Raw genomic sequence first — 18,824 nt, 5'->3', positions numbered from 1 at the left:
TTACAGTTATAGTAGCCTCTCATTCTAATCTGACTCCTTTTCCTATCTGCCCATTCCCAGCAAAGATTCCTAGTGACCTTGGGCAAGTAAAGTGCTTTCAGAGAACCTCAGTTTTCTCTTTGTAAAAGAGAGATAATAATGTAGACATTTTTTAACAAAATCGGTTCAATAATATACCCCATGGCCAATTTGGGGGGTCATAGTGCAATCCTATAGGGATCTAAGAATGGCCACCCTGGGCCACCACACGCTGTATACAGGTCAGTCACAGGAATGCTGAAGTTTGATGGTAGACAGTAGTAGTCCATTGTCCCTGCTACCTCTCTCCTATTTTCCCTTCCTTCCCTGCCTGACTTTCCTCCATGTGCACTTAGGGTGGGCTTCCCCAAACACAGCTCTACTCATGTACATCCTTTGCACACTATCTTAAAAAACATTTTTAAATGTTTATTTATGTTTGAGAGAGAGAGACAGAGACAGAGCATGAGTTGGGAAAGGGCAGAGAGAGGGGAAGGCACTGAATCAGAAGCAGGCTCCAAGCTCTGAGCTGTCAGCACAGAGCCCAATGCGGGGCTGGAACCCACGAACTAACTGTGAGATCATGATCTGAGCCAAAGTTGGATACTCAACTGACAAGCCACCTAGATGTCCCTGCACCATATCTGAATAACTACCCATAGTGGCCATAAGGGCATGAACTCAGGCAGTAGGGATAGAAAGGAGGGGATGGATATGAGAAAGACTGTACAGGTAAAATTATAGGAACTGGTGACTGATATTATATGAAGTCAAGCTCTTGCTGGCTAAGCTGTGCTGTGGCTCAGAACTGAAATATAATGTCACAGTGGGCTCCTGCTGGTGTGAATTGGTTCAGGCATATCTAGGCCAACACAGAAAAGCAAGTGAGATGCCAAGAGGGATACTGGAATCAGCTTTTTGTTTTGTTTTGTTTTGTTTTGTTCCCCTAAAACGACACCTTTGAAGAGCCCTGGCATTTTCCCTGGCTATAAAAGCCTCCTAAAGTCTTCAGAGAGGCTCCTCCGCTCTCTGCTGGAAAATTTTAGCAGCCTCTCATTGCATTCCTACGTTAGCATTCTTCACAGCTCTGACTGCAGTGCTCAATGTCTTGAAGAGAAGTCTGGATCACTGCATTTGGCCACGAATGTGGTAGCCTCTGAAAAAGAGAGACAAGCTCCTATTCTTTGATGGTTGCTCTCTAGAGGTTGGCTTCTCACTCATAGCAAAGTCTAGGACCCTGGGGTGGCCACCACTGTTAAGAATTTTAGCAATGAGAAATTATAAGAGACTATATACACAATAAAGGAGTGGGGAAGACTTTCATCATAAAGATAGGAAATCCAGAAACTATAAAGGCTATAAAAAGAAATTTAGCAGTGCAGAGGCTTTAGTGGAAAAATCCCTGCATTGGGTGTCAGGAGTCTGGGTTTTAGTGGCTTGGATCTGCTGGTCTGGCTGTGTGGCTCTGGGGGACATGTTTAACCTCTCTGGACTTCATATTCTTCCCCTGCAAAGATGAAGAATTGGGACACAATTGCCTCTAAATGCTGTCCAGTTCTAAATTCTAAACTTATGATTCATTGCATGTTTTCTCTTTGCCAGCCCCTGTGCTAGATAAGAATATAAAGATGAAATTAGCAATAAAAGTTAATATATATTGAGTGTTTAATTATGTGACACAGATTGTATTAACCACTCTACATAATGTTTTCTTCAGTTCTCAGAACGTCCCTGTAAGATCATGTCTGTCATTAGTATTACTGGCCTTGTGAAAGGACCATTTCTTGGTCTCCCTCCTGCTCCCCTAGATTGGGCCTGTGCTATCTTGACTGACCTGGGGAGCAGTGATGGGAGAGAACCATTCCAGGTGCTCTGCCAGGAACAGTTCTGCTGTAGCAGCCACTAGGCTGTTGTTGGCTGTTAGATAGAGGTGACTTAAGACATATAAATAGAGATAGATTTTTGACTTTTTTCTTTAAAAAACTATTTTTTAAAAAGTTTATATATATATTTTTAAATGTTTTATTTATTTCTAGGAGAGAGAGAGAGACAGCATGAGCAAGGGGAGGGTCAGAGAGAGAGGGAGTCACAGACTCTGAAACAGGCTCCAGGCTCTGAGCTGGCAGTCAGCACAGATCCCGATGCGGGGCTCGAACCCATGAACCACGAGATCATGACCCAAGCGAAAGTCAGACGCTTAACCGACTAAGCCACCCAGAGCCCCAAAAGTTTATATTTTTGAGAGAGAGAGAGCACATGCACATGCAAGCACACACACCTGTGAGTGGGGGAGGGGCAGAAAGAGAGAGAGGCAGGATCCCAAGCAGGCTCCATGTTGACAGCAGAGATGCTGATGTGGGGCTCGAACTTAAGAATTGTGAGATCATGACTCAAGCTGAAGTCAGACATTAAACCTACTGAGCCACCCAGGCACCGCTTAAAAAATCTATTTCTACCAAATAGCAAGACTTGTTATAAATCTCCAATAATTAAGACATGTGGTATTGGCTCAAGGATAGACAAATAGCCCAACAGAACAGAATAAAGAGTACAGACTGATCCGTATATCTGTGGGCACTTATATGACAAAAGTGACACTACCATCCAATGGTGCTAAGTCAACTGGACTAGATGACTGTGTGAAAAAAAATTACTCTTGACTCCTACTTCACACAATGCACAAAAATCACTTAAAAATGGATTGTAGATCTAAATATAAATATTAAAATAACCCACTACTAGAAGATGACATATCTTCATGATCTTAAGATAGAGATTTCTTAAACAGAACACACAAATCACTATAACCGTAAAAGAAGAATGGGTAAATTGAATTACATGAAAATTAAGAACTTCTACTCATCAAGATGCACTATTAAAATATGAAGAGGGGAGCTATAGGGAGGGAGAAGATATTTGCAGCATGTATATTTAACAAAAGATCATATCTAGAATATAGAAAGAATCTATAAATCAGTAAGAGAAAGCCAGACAACCCAATCTAAACAATGGGCAAAATACTTCAATAGGCACATTATAAAAGAGAATATCCAAATGGAAAGGTGCTCAAGCTCAACAGACTTAAAGGAACTGCAAGTTAAAACCCTAATTCATCACCACTCCATATCAACCAGAATGGCTAAAGCAAACCAGAAAACTCAACTACATTAAGTTTTGTGTTGGTAAGAATGTAGATCAATTAGAACTCTCATTCATTCTGGTGGGAGAATAAGTTGAAAACATCTTTGTAAAACTATTTGAGAGTATTTATTAAAGGTGAGCATATGCATACTTTATTATTCAGTAGTTCAGGTTCTAGGTATGTCCCCAACAAAAATGCATACATGTATTCATTGAAAGATACGTACAAGAACACGGGTAGCAGTACTATTCATTATGAGCACATGTTAGAAACAACCCAAATTTCCATCAACTGTTAAAAGGATAAATAAGTTGTTGCATATTCATACAATAGACTACTAGAGCAATGAGAAGGAAAGAACTGCTGTTTCACCAAATACATGATGACTCTTACAAATATAATAAATGAAAAAGGCAGACATAAAAGGTAACATAGTGTATCGTTCCATTTGTATGAATTTCAAGAACAGGCAAAATCACTCTATGGTTTTAGAAGTAGGAGTAGTGGTCATTAATTTGAGGGGCGGGAGCTTTTGGGGTGCTGGTAGTGGTCCATTCCTTATTCAGGATACTGATTATACAGATATTTTCACTTTGTGAAAATTCATTGAGTTCTGTAATTATTTATGCATTGTTTTCAGTATGTGTACTTAAAAATGTTTTTAATGTTTTATTCATTTTTGAGAGAGAGAGAGAGAGCATGAGCAGGGGAAGGGCAGAGAGAGAGGGAGACATAGAACCCAAAGCAGGCTCCAGGCTCTGAGCTGCTGTCAGCACAGAGCTCAATGTGGGGCTTGAACTCACCAACCATAAGATCATGACCTGAGCTGAATGAAGTTGGATGCTTAACTGACTAGCCGCCCTGGTGCCCTTTCAGTATGCATATAATATTGCAATAAAACTTTTACTAAAAAGTTTATTTTAAAACATAGTAGAGTTTAAGATTCTAGTTTTGAACTGACAAAAGATTAACGTTGTTAAAACTTCAAAAAATATAGAAGGGAGATAGATAAAAAAGTCTCCTTCCCACCCCAAGCCCAAGCTATCCAGTTCCCTCAGAGGCAGCGAATGATATTAGTATTTTTGTGCATCCTTCTAGACATATTTAAAAAAATTTTTTTAATGTTTATTTATTTCTGAGAGAGAGAGAGTATGTGTGAACAAGGGAGGGTCAGAGAGAGAGGGAGACACAGAATCCAAAACAGGCTCCAGGCTCTGAGCTAGCTGTCAGCACAGAGCCCGATGCGGGGCTCGAATCCATTAACCGTGAGATCATGACCTGAGCTGAAGTTGGACGCTTAACTGACTGAGCCACCCAGGCACCCCCCAGACATATTTATCTATTTATTAAAAAAATTTTTTTAATGTTTTATTTATTTCTGAGAGAGAGAGAGAGAGAGAGAGACAGCGTGAGCAGGGGAGGGTCAGAGAGAGAGGGAGATACAGAATCTGAAACAGGCTCCAGGCTCTGAACTCGCTGTCAGCACAGAGCCCGATGCGGGACTCGAACCCACAAACGGTGAGATCAAGACCTGAGCGGAAGTCGGACACTTAACCGACTGAGCCACCCAGGCACCCCAGACATATTTTTTAAATATATGGCAAATGAAATATGTATGTAATTACACACACACACACATCCTTTTTTTATGTGTATGGTAATATACTGAGCATGTTATTCTACAGTTTGCTTTTATCATTTATTTTAAAGACTTTTCCACATAGCACATAAATTTCTATCCCTTCTTAAAGCTGCATAATGTATACTATTGTATGAATGTTCCATGATTTATTTAACAAGTCCTCCCGCCGTTGATGAACATTTAGGTTAGGTTATTTCCAGTTGAGAAGCTTTCTTGATCCTGATGTATGTTGGGTTAAATATCTATTTTCCCAGGCCTCATTTTAACTTTTTACCACAGCCTGTACAGGTTGATACGTAGTGAAGTAATATGAAAGGGTAAAGTAGAAATATGTCTCTTTCTTGGGGTGCCTGTGTGACTCAGTCAGTTAAGTGTCCGACTTCAGCTTAAGTCATGGTCTCATGGTTAGTGGGTTTGAGCCCCGCTTTGGGCTCTGTGCCGACAGCTCAGAGCCTGGATCCTGCTTGGATTCTGTGTCTCCCTTTCTCTGTGCCCTCCCCTCCCCCACTCACACTCTGTCTCTGTCTCTCAAAAAGGAATAAATGTTAAAAATTTTGAAAATTTAAAAGAAGAAATAATTTGTCTACTGCTCAGTTCTTTGAAGGAAGACTGGGGGCATCTGGGTGGCTCAGTTGGTTAAGCATCTGACTCTTGGTTTCAGCCCAGGTCATTATCTCGCAGTTCATGAGATCTAGCCCTGCATAGGGCTCTGAACTGATGGTGGAGAGCCTGCTTGGAATTCCCTCTCTCTCTCTCTCTCTCTCCCTCTCTCTCTCAAAACAAATAAATAAACTTAAAAAAAAAAAAGGAAGACTAAATGACTGCAGAAATTCAAAGCTAGGAGAGCTGGAAGAGAACTAATGTGGGGTTTCCTTGCAATTGATTTCTTTAAGATTCTGATGAAAGCTACGGATTTTTTCAGAAAAATACGCATGCATGTAAGATTTTGGGGTTGTTAGACCACTTGAAATTCCTCCATGAGTTCTAGATTAAGAATCAAAACCCCACCAATTTGAAAATTGGGAAGCTGAGGGCCCGAGATGAACGGTGGGTCTCATATCAAGTTAATTGCAGAAGATAGTCACTTGTATTTGTGTTAAAGGAATGCCAGCAATATTCCCTCTCCTTTTGTTGGCTGATGTCACAGCCCAAACTGGCAAGGGAAGCTACTCTTTCCTTTCCAAAGGAACTTCAGTGTGAAGGTGGGGTAACCTAAGAGACAAATGGCAAACAAATTTATATGAATGATTGATTTCTTTGATAACAAGATGGGATGATTAGAATTTTTTGTATAATACTTTGATTTATTTTCTTTCTCCTTTTGTTTTCGGTTCAGCCCAAGAAGAAGAGAGGAAAAATAGAAGTAAGACCCATTAATTTGGGGACAGATTATGAATATGGGGTTTTAAACATTCACCTGACTGCATACGACATGACCCTGGCAGAGAGCTACGCCCAATATGTTCACAACCTCTGCAACCATCTATCCATTAAAGTTGAGGAAAGGTATGAAGGGTGACTTTGCATGGGATATTTTTGGTATGAGTGGCAGGCTCTCTTTGTTGTTAAATGAAGTTTGAGACATAATTTACATTTAGTAAAATTCACCCTTTTTTAGGTATATAGTGTATCACAATCAGAATGTAGAACAGTTCCATTAACCCCAAAACTTCCCCAGTGCTCAGGTGTAGTCAAATCCCAACCAACAGTTGATTTTCTGTCCCTATTGTTTTAAGTTCTCCAGAACATCATGTAGATGGAATCATACAATGTATAGCTTTTTGTGTCTGTCCTCTTTCACTTAGAATAATGTTTAAGATTTATCCATGTTTTTGCAAGTATTTTATTCCTGAGTTGTTTTCCGTTAAATCTGGACCTTAATTGGCTTATCCATTCACCAATTGATGTACATTTTCATTGTTCTCTAGTTTATTGGTAATTATAAATAAAGCTGTCATAGCATTCTCATGTATGTTTTGTGGGGCATATATCTTTCCTTCTGGAGAGCTACCTAAGTCTGGGATTTGGAGATTGTATGGGGAATGTATGTTTAACTTCATAAGAAACTGTCATCTGTTTCCCAAAGTGGCTACACTATTTTGTTTTCCTACCAATAATGAATGAGAGTTACAGTAACTCCTTTTCCTGGTCAGCACTTGGTATTGCCAATTTTTTCCTAAAGATACATCTAGTAGATATATAATGGTATCTTACAGTGGTTTTAATTTTCATTTCCCTAGTAAATAATGATTTTGATATCCTTTCATGTGCTAATTTGCCTTCTGTATATCTGCTTTGATGACTATCCAAATCTTTTGTCCATTTTTAAAACTGCTTTGTTTGTTCTCTTATTAAGTTATGAAAATTCTTTATCTATTTTTGGATATCAGTTCTTTTTCTTTTTTTTAGAATGTTTTATTTATTTATTATTATTATTATTTAAATGTTTTATTTATTTCTGAGAGAGAGAGACAGCTGAGCAGGGTAGGGTCAAAGAGAGAGGGAGACACAGAATCCGAAACAGGCTCCAGACTCTGAGCTGGCAGTCAGCACAGAGCCCGACCTGGGGCTGGAACCCACGAACTGTGAGATCATGACCTGAGCCAAAGTTGGACGTTTATCCGACTGAGCCACCCAGGCGCCCCATGTTTTATTTATTTTTGAGAGAGAGATGAGACAGCGTGAGCAGAGGAGGGTCAGAGAGAGAGGGAGACACAGATTCCCAAGCAGTCTCCAGGCTATGAACTAGCCATCAGCACAGAGCCTGACGGACTGCAAGATCCTGACCCAGCTGAAGTTGGACTCTTAACCGACTAAGCCACCCAGGCACCCCAGATATCAGTGCTTTTTCAATATGTGTTTTGCAAATATTTTCTCCCTGTCTGTGACTTACCGTGTCATCTTCTTAGTTGAGCCCTTTCGAAAGCCGACTTTTTTCAAGTTTGATGAAGTTCAGTTTAATAATTTTTTCTTTTACTGTTCATTCTTTTGGTGTCATATCTAAGAAAATATTGTCTAACCCAAGATCACAAAGATATTCTCCTGTGTTTTCTTCTAAAGGTTCTATATTTTCAAGTTTTACATTTAGGTCCATGATCCATTTTGAGTTATTTTTGTATATGATATGGGATATGGGTCAGAATTCTTTTTTTTTCCATATAAATAACCAGTTGTTCCAGCACCATTTGTTAAAAAGATTTTTCTAGCTTTAACAAATTGTCTTAGCACTTTTTGAAAGTCAATTAACCATCTATGTGTGGGTCTATTTCTGGACTTTCTTCTGTTACAGCAATGTATATATATCTATACTTATGCCAATACCAGACTGTCTTGATTACTGTTGCTGAATTACTGAAGCTACAACCTTGTTCTTTTTTTTTTCAAAATTATTTTGACTATTCTAGGTCATTTTTGTTTTCCATAAAATTTTTAGAATTAGTTTGTTGATTTCTACAGAAAGGAACCTGATGGAATTTTATTGGGATTGTGTTGAATCTGTAGGTCAATTTGAAGAGAATTGACATCTATTTTGATTCCTCTGATGCCTTAACAAGGCATATCTCCCCATTTATTTAAGTTTACTTCGCCTGCTCTGCTTTTCATTTACTCTTTGGATTTGTTGGAAAACTGTGGGGGAGGGGAACTAACATTTACTGGCTACCTACTCCAGGCCAGGCACTTTACATATCTTATCTCAGGGTTTCAGAAGGTGTGGGATGTCCTGTAGTTTGCTTTAAATAACACTAAATCACATGGTGAGAAATTTCTTCCCTTTTTAACTCTCATTAATCCTAATTATGTCAAGGAGAAATTCTTCCTGTGGTTCTGGTATGTCCTTTACACCACTCTAGCACTTCCTAATCTTTATAACAGAGAAAGGACCTCAGACTCCGCAATCGTATCTAACTAGAATTTTATAACATTATTTTGCTTTTGTTGTACTTTTTTTTTTTTTTTAAAGTAAGCTCTAGGCTCAGCATGGGACTTGAACTCATGATACTGAGATCAAGAGTCATGTGTACGGGAGCACCTGGGTGGTTCAGTTGGTTGAGTGTCCAACTCTTGATTTCAGCTTAGGTCATTATCTCACGATTCATGAGTTGGAGCCTCACGTGGGGCTCTGTGCTAACAGCATGAAGCCTGCTTAGGATTCTTTCTCCCCCTATCTCTGCCCTTCCCCCCACAGAATAAATAAATAAACTTTAAAAAATGTTGCATTTTCTATGGATTGAGCCAGCCAGGCACCCCCATTGTATTTTTCTTTTTAAATTTTATTGATGGCAGCCGATACTGGTCTTCCATTTACAATAGTGATGTAAAGTCAGACTTACTGAGATATAATTTACATTCAGTAAAATTCACCCATTTAGTGAACAATGTCTATGAGTTTTGACAAATGCACGCAGTATGTATTACCATCATCAAGATGTAGAACATATACATTATCCCAAGAAGTTCCCTCCCACCTTTGTAGTCATTTCCCCCCCTTACCCCAAGTCCCTCACAACTAATGATCTGTTTTCTGCCCCTATAGTTTTTTTAAAGACTTTAAAAAAATGTTTATTTTTGAGAGAGAGAGAGAGCAAGTGAGCACATGTAGGGGAGGGTCAGAGAGAGAGAGAGGGAGGCACAGAATCCAAAGCAAGCTCTAGGCTCTTAGCTGTCAACACAGAGTCCGACACAGGGCTTGAACCATGAACTGCAAGATCATGACATTAGCCAAAGTTGGATGTTTAACCTACTGAGTTATCCAGGTGCCCCTCTACCTGTATAGTTTTGCCTTTTCAAGAATGCCATATAAGTGGAATTATACAGTATTTTTCCTTTTGAGTCTAGCTTCTTTTACTTAGGATAATGTATTTGAGATTTATCTATGTTGTTGCCTGTATCAGGTAGTTTGTTCCTTTTTGTTGCTGATTACCATTTCATTGAGTGTATTTTTGTTTATGCATTCAACAGTTGAAGGACATATGTATTGTTTCCAGTTTTTGGCAGTTATAAATAAAGCCACTATAAACATGTACAGGTTTCTGTGAAAACATAAGTTTTCATTTCTCTAGGAAAGTGATTGCTGGGTTGAATGGTAAGTGCAGTAGATGTTTAAATTTATAAGAAACTGCCAAACTGTTTTCCAAAGTGGCTTTACCATTTTCTTTCACATCAGCAACTTGAATTCCAGTTCCTCTACATCTCGTTTACTTTTTTATTTTTTTTAAAGTTTGTTTATTTATTTAGTTATTTATTCAGAGAGAGAGAGAGAAATGTGAGCAGGGGAGGGGCTGAGGGAGAGAGGGAGAGAAAACCCCAAGCAGCCTCCACACTTAGCATGGAGTCAAACGCAAGGCTGTCTCATGGCTGTAAGATCATGACTTGAGCCGAAATAAAGAGTTGGATGCTTAACCCACTGAGCTACACAAGTGCCCCTCAAGTTTATTTCTTAAATTAACTTTTTAAATGAATGGATTTAAAGAAAAATATTAAGTACTCATTTGGGTGGTTTGCTGTCACGGCAAGGTAATACATGGCACAGTGTGTGGATATGGCAAAAGTTATACTTTCTCACTCATTATATAGTAGTATAGTCCCATTTTACAAATGAGGAAACCAAGGCTCAGAAAGCCCAAAAGTCACAAAACCAATAAGTGGCCTAGATTTAACTCATTTCTGCCTGACTCCAGTATTTTTAATCATACAGGTTTTATTTTAAATCCTTAAGCTAAATTTGAACTTTTAAACTTTTGTAACTTGGATTATAACTGTGCTAACCATGCTCTTCAGAAGATTGGATAATAAGCTGTGACTTTAGCTCACACAGCTAATAGTACTTCAATTGTTTTAGGCCTAAAGATGTGCTTTATCTTCTCCTGATGCCCCAGAGAGTTGGTTGCTCTTTCAGCACTTGACGCACACTTCTATCATGTCACTTAGTGCTTTGGGCTGTAATAATCTATTCATGAGTCAGCTGCCCTCCCTACTGACTAGTGGGAACTGTGTTCTTTTTTATTTCTTTAGCATCTAGCACAGGACCTGCCACATGGAGGACATTAAAGCCATTGTTGAAAGAATGACAGGTTCTTGAATGTGACTGCACAATGCAAGTGTGTCTATACATGGTATACATTTCCTAAAGTTTAATGAAAGTGTTTTTAATTAATGAATTAAAATACTGATTGAGTTTCTTCCTGCTATATGGTAGGTATTATACTAGACATCCTTACTGGAGGATCTTAAAAATTTCCCTGATTTTAGGGAGTGTGTGTGTGTGTGTGTGTGTGTGTGTGTGTGTGTACAACGTAATGTGGAAGGTGGTAAGTGAAGGATAAAATGCAATGTCAGTTCAAGGAGGCTGAACAGCAAATAATTTAGAGCAATGCTTCCTCAAAGTGCCACTCTGCAAAGATATCAGAAGCTAATGCCAAAATGTACATTAGCACTTTGCTTCCTTCATCAAGAAAGTCTCGCTATTGAAAAAAAAATGTTGGATGAATTAAATGTTGGCGTGTTTAATGACTGTTGCATGCTTCTTATCTTGTAACAGACTGATAACAAGAAGTTTGTTCAACAGCAACTTAACTTGCCTATGGACCATACTTTGAGTAACAAATGGTTAAGAGTACAGGCTCTGGAATCAAACTGCCTATGTTCAAATTTTAGTTCTACCAGTTGTTGGCAGTATGACCTTCGGAAATTCTGAACCTCATTTTCCTCATTTATATAACTGGGATGATAATTTTCTTATTCCTTTAAGTTCTGAAAATTAAATAAAGTATATAATAGCACTTAGTAGAGAGACTGGAACATTGTAAATACTCTGTAAATAATATTGTTATTAATAACTACTGAGAATTTTTTTTAGCTGGCAGAGATTAGGGGTAGCTTCTCAAAGGCTGTGGTGGCAAAGAGGCATTAAGTGTCATTTACCAAAAGTTATCATACCTACAGTGGGTCAGCTCCCTGAAACAGTGTTTTACATTTTTAGAAGGACTTTTTAAAAGGTACTGTTTTTAAAACCTGGCTGTGGAAACTCTGGCTTCTTTTGAGTAAAGGCAGGAAGGCAGTAGCATTTATTGATCACCTACTATTAGCCAACTACTCTGGCTTTTTTTGTATAATGTCGCTTAATTCAAAGAAGCACCTAACACAGAGTGAATCAAAGTATCAACTCTGTGGCCAGACTGGGTGGGTTTTACTCTGGGTACAGCATTCTTATTGTATGGCCTTGAGCAGTTTACTTAAACTCTGTATCTTGGTTTCCTCATCTGTAAAATAGAGTTAATATAAGTTCCTCCCTGAAAAGGCTCTAGTGAAAATTAAGGGATATAATATATTTAAAATGCTTATAACTGTTCCCGACAACAGTTGGCTGCTATTATTATTATTATTATTAATTATTATTAATATAATAGAAGCTTGCCTAATAAAAGGCAAGGTCTGGATTTGAATCCACGTTTTTTCCCAAATTCTCAATTCTTTGTAACTGGTTCTCCCTGCGGCTTTTAGTGTGCTCTTTCTAGAATGGAAATATGATCATATTACTACAATGCTTAAAATCCTTCTATAGCTTCCCATTCCTTTAGGGTCAAAATGAAAGTTCCTCACATGGCTTGGTAGGTGCTCTATGGCCTGGGCTTGCTTCTGTTGCCTTAACTTATATTTCCCATTCTGTCTTCCGCTCCTTCCAATTAACAGAGGCTTTTGGTTTTATCCCTTTCCACCTCAGGACCTGTGCATATGCTTGCTCTCCAAAGCTTAGCTTTCCCCTTTACCTAACTAACTCCTGCATTTTTCTTAGGCTTTGCATTGGAGGTCACTTCTTCAGAGAACCTCATTAAATTAAATCTTTATGTTACATATTTGGGAGAAGTAAAGATTATATAACTTCCTTTCATGGCCCTCATACCTTACCCTCGTAATTAATTGACTATATTATTTATTGGTCTTCCTTCTTAGACTCTAAGATCTATTAAGGCAAGGACTTTCAATCTCCATTACCAGTGTAACCTTAAGACCTTTCCCAGTACCTGCCTGATACGTAGTAAGCACTGAATAAATATTCATTGACTTGGATTGAGTTTCAATTCATGGACATGATTCCTAGAACAGCAGAATGAACAATTTGCTGCTTTTTGCTCTTTTCTAGCTCGTTGCTCCAAATAGCACAGAACATAAAGAGATGTTCATTTTCATCAACTCCCTTCTCTGCATTGATTGAGGTTTTCAGACCATTGTATTGTTAGGCATTCTTACTGCCCAGCTTTTCAGAGATGAAATGGTTTTCTTTTCTTCTGCTTTTCATTTCATCATGATCCATTTTTTCCTCTGGGAATGGTGGGGTAGGGCTCTGACCTTGAGATGGAATTGGGCAGGGGAGCAAAGTACAGGCTTTTGTTCTATAAATGTTCTGCATTGCTGCAGCTGCAACTCACCCAGGAGGGGAGAGGAAGATAGTCCTGCAGGTCTCTTATCTGCCTGTCTCCCTTGCTGAGCAGCTGCCTGGAGATGGAAATCTTATTCATCTGGGAGCAGCTTCCAAGCCTGAAGCTGATGTAGTCCCTGTGCTTTGTGGAGACTAAAAGCATCACTCAGCAACACTCTCTATAATGCCACTCTTCCTTTTTTTTTTTCTTGAAGTCCACTTATGTTGTTTAAAATTGAGGTATAATTTATATTTAGTAGAATCCACAGATTCTAAGTTCCCTAATACCCCAACAGGCTCCCTTGTATCCCATCCCAGGCAGTATTCCCCGAAGGTAGCATTATTTTGTCTTTTGATATTCAATTATTTCATTTCTTCACTTCTGCTTTTCCTGTCTGATCATCCAAGTAATGTTTATTGCAGAAAATTTGTAAAATACAGAAAAGTGTAGACACTGAAGAAAAATTACATATATTCTCAAAGGCCTATTCTACCTTGAAATGACCAGGGTTCCAGGATTTCTTTGTCAAACTATGGCTTTTCTGTTGGTTTTGAGGGCCTCGTATGCCTCCTTGCCTTTGTCAATAACTGCTTCACTTTTTTGGAATGCCTACCAGGGCAAATGACTATATGTTCATTCTTTATATCTTGATAAAATTCCACCTTACCTGTGAATCCTTCCCTGAGCTCCCTTTCTCTCTCTTGCCCCTATAATATTCAGTACATGACTGTTGTTGCCTTTGTGTTACTGTAGTGAAGATGTTTGTGTACTTACCTCTCTCTCCAAAACACTCTTAGTGAGCTCCTTTAAACTGTAGGCTGCATATTGCCCACCAGTGTGTCTAGCACAAAACAGGCTTTCAGTAAATGTTTGTTGAGTGAATGAATGAATGAACAAATCAATGGAATCTTGCAAAAGTAAGTGTTGAAGAATCAAATGCATGCTCAGTGGCAGGAATGGACAACTCCCACTTTAATCAGTCTTATCTGCAGAATGTCAGGAAAGAAAGCTAGCATTTTAGAATGCTTTTTACTTTCCTGAAAGCTTTTACAGGCTGTTTTATTTGATCTTCCATAAAAGTCTATAAATGTGTCCTAACTTTTTTATCTGGGGAAGTTATTACCAAATTTGAATTGGAAGAGGAGATCAGAGATTGTGCTAGAAAGTGGTAAGAAATGTTATTTAGGAGGTTACCTGGAAGCGTTTGCAATACCTAGCATTTACTGTTTATAAGAGCAAGGGAACTGGTATTTGTAGGCATATTATTCCAGGTAAATTACTTATATAATTTTATTTAATCATTGCAACAACTCTATGAACTAGGTATTATTACCCCCATTTTGTAGCTAAAGAATCTGAGACTCAGAAAGCTGAATTAATTTGTCCATGGCCAAATAGGTAATAAGTGGCAGGGCCAACATTTAAATCCAGGACTATCATGTCTTGTATCCACTTCCATTATTCCATTATTCACTCCATTATTCTATTATTCCATTATTCATTGTAGAGGGCCATGCCCTTTACTATCAAGTGATGAAACTGTGTGTGGCATGAAAATTCAGGCATTCTGCTGTTACAGTTATTTCATTTATCTTCATTTTGATGAAGTTTTTGACAAGATGAACATAGCACTAATACCATATTTGTATGTAGCCATCAATCCTATTTCATCATACACCTGATCTTTACACGTCTATTAACATAGACCTAGATTGTAATCCCCTTTATTGTGGAATAAACTGATGCCAAGAGAGACAAGTAACTTGCCTTAATAAACTTAGTGAATAGGGGCGCCTGGGTGGCTTAGTCGGTTAAGCGTCCGACTTTCGCTTAGGTCATGATCTCGCAGTTCATGGGTTCGAGCCCCACGTCGGGCTCTGTGCTGACTGCCAGCTCAGAGCCAGGAGCCTGTGACTCCCTCTCTCTCTGACCCTCCCCTGCTCATGCTGTCTCTCTCTCTCTCTCCTAGAAATAAATAAAACATTAAAACATTAAAAAATAAATAAATAAATAAACTTAGTGAATAAGCCACAGGGTCAAGAATTGACCCTAAATCCAGTGTTCTTTTCACTGCAGCATGTAGATCTGCTGAAGCTAATTATAGCAAGCATAGTGTTTACAACAATATTTCTCAAGTTGGGGACATTTAATAATGTTTGGAGATAATTTTTATTGTCACCATTTCAGGGGGTACTGTTAGCATCTTGTGGGTAGAAATTAGGGATACATAGGCCAGTCCCCCTCACAACAAAGAATTATTTGGTCTAAAATGTCAATAGTGCTGAGGTTGAGAAATCTTGCTCTTTTAAAACAGTTGGGTTTCATGCCTCATTTCTCCAGAAGAGATGAAATACCCAAGGTTAGCCTCCAAAGTGATGAGACTGATTCTTTTAGAATTGGCTTTTCTTGAGTAGCAGCAAATAGTTATTAATCACCGGATTTTATTCAGTGTTCTATCAGGCAAGAACTAGGGCTGCAGAAAGACATTACACATGGTCTGTTCACTCAGGGAGTTTAGAAGCTTCTGGAGGAGATTGAAGAGGATCTGGTTGCTTTACCCTGGTTGCAGATAAACAGCCCTAGATTCTAGGAGCCACCGTATTGCAGCAGCGGCTGTACTCGGGGACCACCCTGATGCACGTGATGCTGCTGACTTAAGGGAACCCTCCTCATGGCTGACTCTTCTTTCCCACAGTTATGCGATGCCCACCAAAACCATGGAGGTATTGCGGCTGCAAGACCAAGGCAGCAAAATGTTCCTGGACTCAGTTCTTACCACCCATGAGCGAGTGGTTCAGGTAGGCAATCTGGGAGACACTTGAAATGTATTTGCCTTTCCTGGTTCTTCTATTTTTTTCCCCTCCTACTGTGCCCTTCTCTTCCTCTTGAAATGATGACCCTCTGCCCCTTGAAATAATGATGTTCTCCAGGGTTTAGTTCTTGATCCTTCCATCTCTCCTTATATAATTCCTTCCCTTTATGCAATCTCATTCATTCCCCAACCTCAGCGACCTTTATTATATACTGACAACCCCCTGACATGTATCTCCCAGTCCTAATGGGTTATATACTGATAACACCTAGATATACATCTCCAGTCCTGATCTCTCAGTTGAGCTTCAAACCTGATACCCACTTGTTTACTGTACTTCTCCACTGGGATATTCCACAGGTGTCCTACACTCAGCGTATATAAAACTAATTGTAGAGGAACTGATGTTTTTCTTTTTAAAGTTTTTTTTTTAGGGGTGCTGGATGGCTCAGTTGGTTGAGCCTCTGACTTTGGCTCAGGTCATGATCACATGGTTTGGGAGTTTGAGTCCTATATTGGGCTCTGTGCCTGGAGCCTGCTTTGGATTCTGTGTCTCTCTCTCTCTCTACCCCTCCCCTGCTCACGCTCTCTCTCAAAAATAAACATTAAAATTTTTTTAAAGTTTATTTTTTAAAATTTACTTTGAGAGAGAGAGAGAGAGAGGGAGAGAGGGAATTCCAAACAGGCTCCCTGCTGTCAATGCAGTACCTGACGTGTGGGGCTTGATCTCACAAACAGTGACATCATGATCTGAGCCGAAATCAAGAGTTTGGAGGCTTAACTGACTGGTGCCCCATAACAGCTTCATTGAGAGTTTTATATATATACAATTTACCCATTTAAAGCGTACAATTAAATGAGTTTTAGTATATTCACAGTTATGTAACCATCACCACAATTTTAGAACATTTCATTACCATGAAAGGAAACTACCCATTTGCAGTCATTCCTCTTTCCCTGCTCCCCCCCCACCCCTCCCAGCTCCTGACAACCAGAAATCTGTTTCTGCCTTTATGGTTTTACCTCTTCTGGACATTTCATTTACATGGAATTATATAATATATGGCCTTTTCTGTCTGGTTTCTTCCACTTAGCATGTTTCCAAAGTTCATCCATGTTGTAGCAGGTATCACTGCTTCATTCCTTTTTATTGCCAAATAATATTCCAGTGTATGGACATCACCTCTTTCTGATCCACTCAAGAAGTATATCGACAAGTTGTATATATCCTATAATGAACAGAATGTTAAGGTAGTGACACCTTAAATCTATTATGCTAACTTTATTTTTTAATATTTTATTTATTTCTGAGAGAGAGAGAGAGCATGAGCAGGGGAGGGTCAGAGAGAGAGGGAGACACAGAATCAGAAGCAGGCTCCAGGCTCTGAGCTAGCTGTCAGCACAGAGCCTGATACGGGGCTTGAACCCATGATCCATGGGACCATGACCTGAGCTGAAGTTGGATGTCGAATCAACTGAGCCACCCAGGCACCCCTATTATGCTAACTTTAAAAACAATTAAGCATGTAACAGTCTTTAATTCTTTAAATATTATCAGGAATAAATTATTTGAGATACAGATTTTAAGAAAGGTCTAACTTGCCACCAAGGCCCATAGGATGAAGTTTGAACTCTTTAGTGCCTTAAATACCTTTATGATTCTCTTCCTGCTTTTCCTCTTCTCCCCCCATTCATTCCAGCCATACATGGAACTAGTTTTAATTCCCTGGTACTGTGCGATGCAGCCACACTTTACTGAATATTGTTTCTTCTGCTTTGAAAACCCTCCACATTACTGCTGAATTCTCCTAGTTTACCCCTGTTTTTCTTCAAGACTCCACCTAGAAGTTACCTTTTTTTGGAAGCTGTCTTTGACCTCCTTAAGTTAGTAGATATTTCTCTTGTGGGTTCCTTCAGCCCCCTGCTTGCCCTTCTACTACACATCTGATTCACCTCTGTATTCTCCACACAGGGTCTAACACCAGTCCAGTCTATGTGAGTAAACCTGAGTTGAATCAGAAAGTCATCCTGGACTTGATAACCTCTTGGTCCACTTATGACATCCGTTGTTTACAGGAGCAGATACTGGCCATGACTACTATGTCGGCAAGCAGACACTTTGATGGCAAGAGAAATCCTGTAGAGGCTGGCTCTGAAAGTGGCTCTGAGTGTTAATCCTCTACCCAAGGGCCCTGTAGCTCTGCTGAAGCTGACATCTGAGCCCATGCCATGTCTGCCCAATCACCTGGCTTTCAGTGCCCTCTCTTAGAGCATCTTCTTTCCTTTTGCAGATCAGCGGTTTGAGTGCTACATTTGCAGAGATTTTCTTGGAAATAATCCAAAGCAATCTTCCTGAAGGAGTCAAACTGTCAGTGAAGGAGGTAGGTGCTAGTTTGAGAAGAGGCTCCCTGGTGGCCCAGCTGTGTTCAATATGGATAAGAGCATCTGGCTTTAGAAACGAGAGAAATGTGGATAACTTAGCCCAGAGAATAAACAGGACAGGTTTACAGACTGGTATTACTGTGGTCATTATCCTGCCTCTTCCAGTGGATCAAGGATGATGCTTTATGGACCACAGGAGCCAAACTCCATCACAGTATCCTGGTGTGAGGAGTGAGCTTGTAGTTGTGTGCAGAAATAACATGCTTTAAGATTACATATAGTCTAATTAATCAGAACACAAATAAGGAAATGTACTTTAAAGAGGAGTTTCCTGTACCTTCAAGGCTTGACTGTAGCCCGACTAAAAAAAGAATGCCAATCAGAAGGAAATTTAGCCTGCAAAACTTAGAA

The 18,824-nt window shown here is 39.3% G+C and overlaps 1 protein-coding gene across 1 annotated transcript in view; it reads left to right on the top strand.

Moving 5' to 3' along the window:
- Window positions 1-18,824, top strand: part of MRPL48 (mitochondrial ribosomal protein L48) — a 62,387-nt gene that overhangs the window by 42,264 nt on the left and 1,299 nt on the right. Inside the window, exons 6-8 of the mRNA XM_039219907.1 lie at window positions 6,139-6,308; window positions 15,915-16,017; window positions 18,323-18,412. Coding sequence (XP_039075838.1) covers window positions 6,139-6,308; window positions 15,915-16,017; window positions 18,323-18,412 — 363 coding nt within the window. The remainder of the gene's footprint in view (window positions 1-6,138; window positions 6,309-15,914; window positions 16,018-18,322; window positions 18,413-18,824) is intronic.

Source organism: Hyaena hyaena, unplaced genomic scaffold (assembly GCF_003009895.1).
Source record: "Hyaena hyaena isolate Hyena2069 unplaced genomic scaffold, ASM300989v1 scaffold_848, whole genome shotgun sequence".
In the NCBI taxonomy this organism is placed as follows: Eukaryota; Metazoa; Chordata; class Mammalia; order Carnivora; family Hyaenidae; genus Hyaena; species Hyaena hyaena.
Note: the sequence above shows the minus strand (reverse complement) of the source record. Positions and strands in the feature narration are given on the sequence as shown.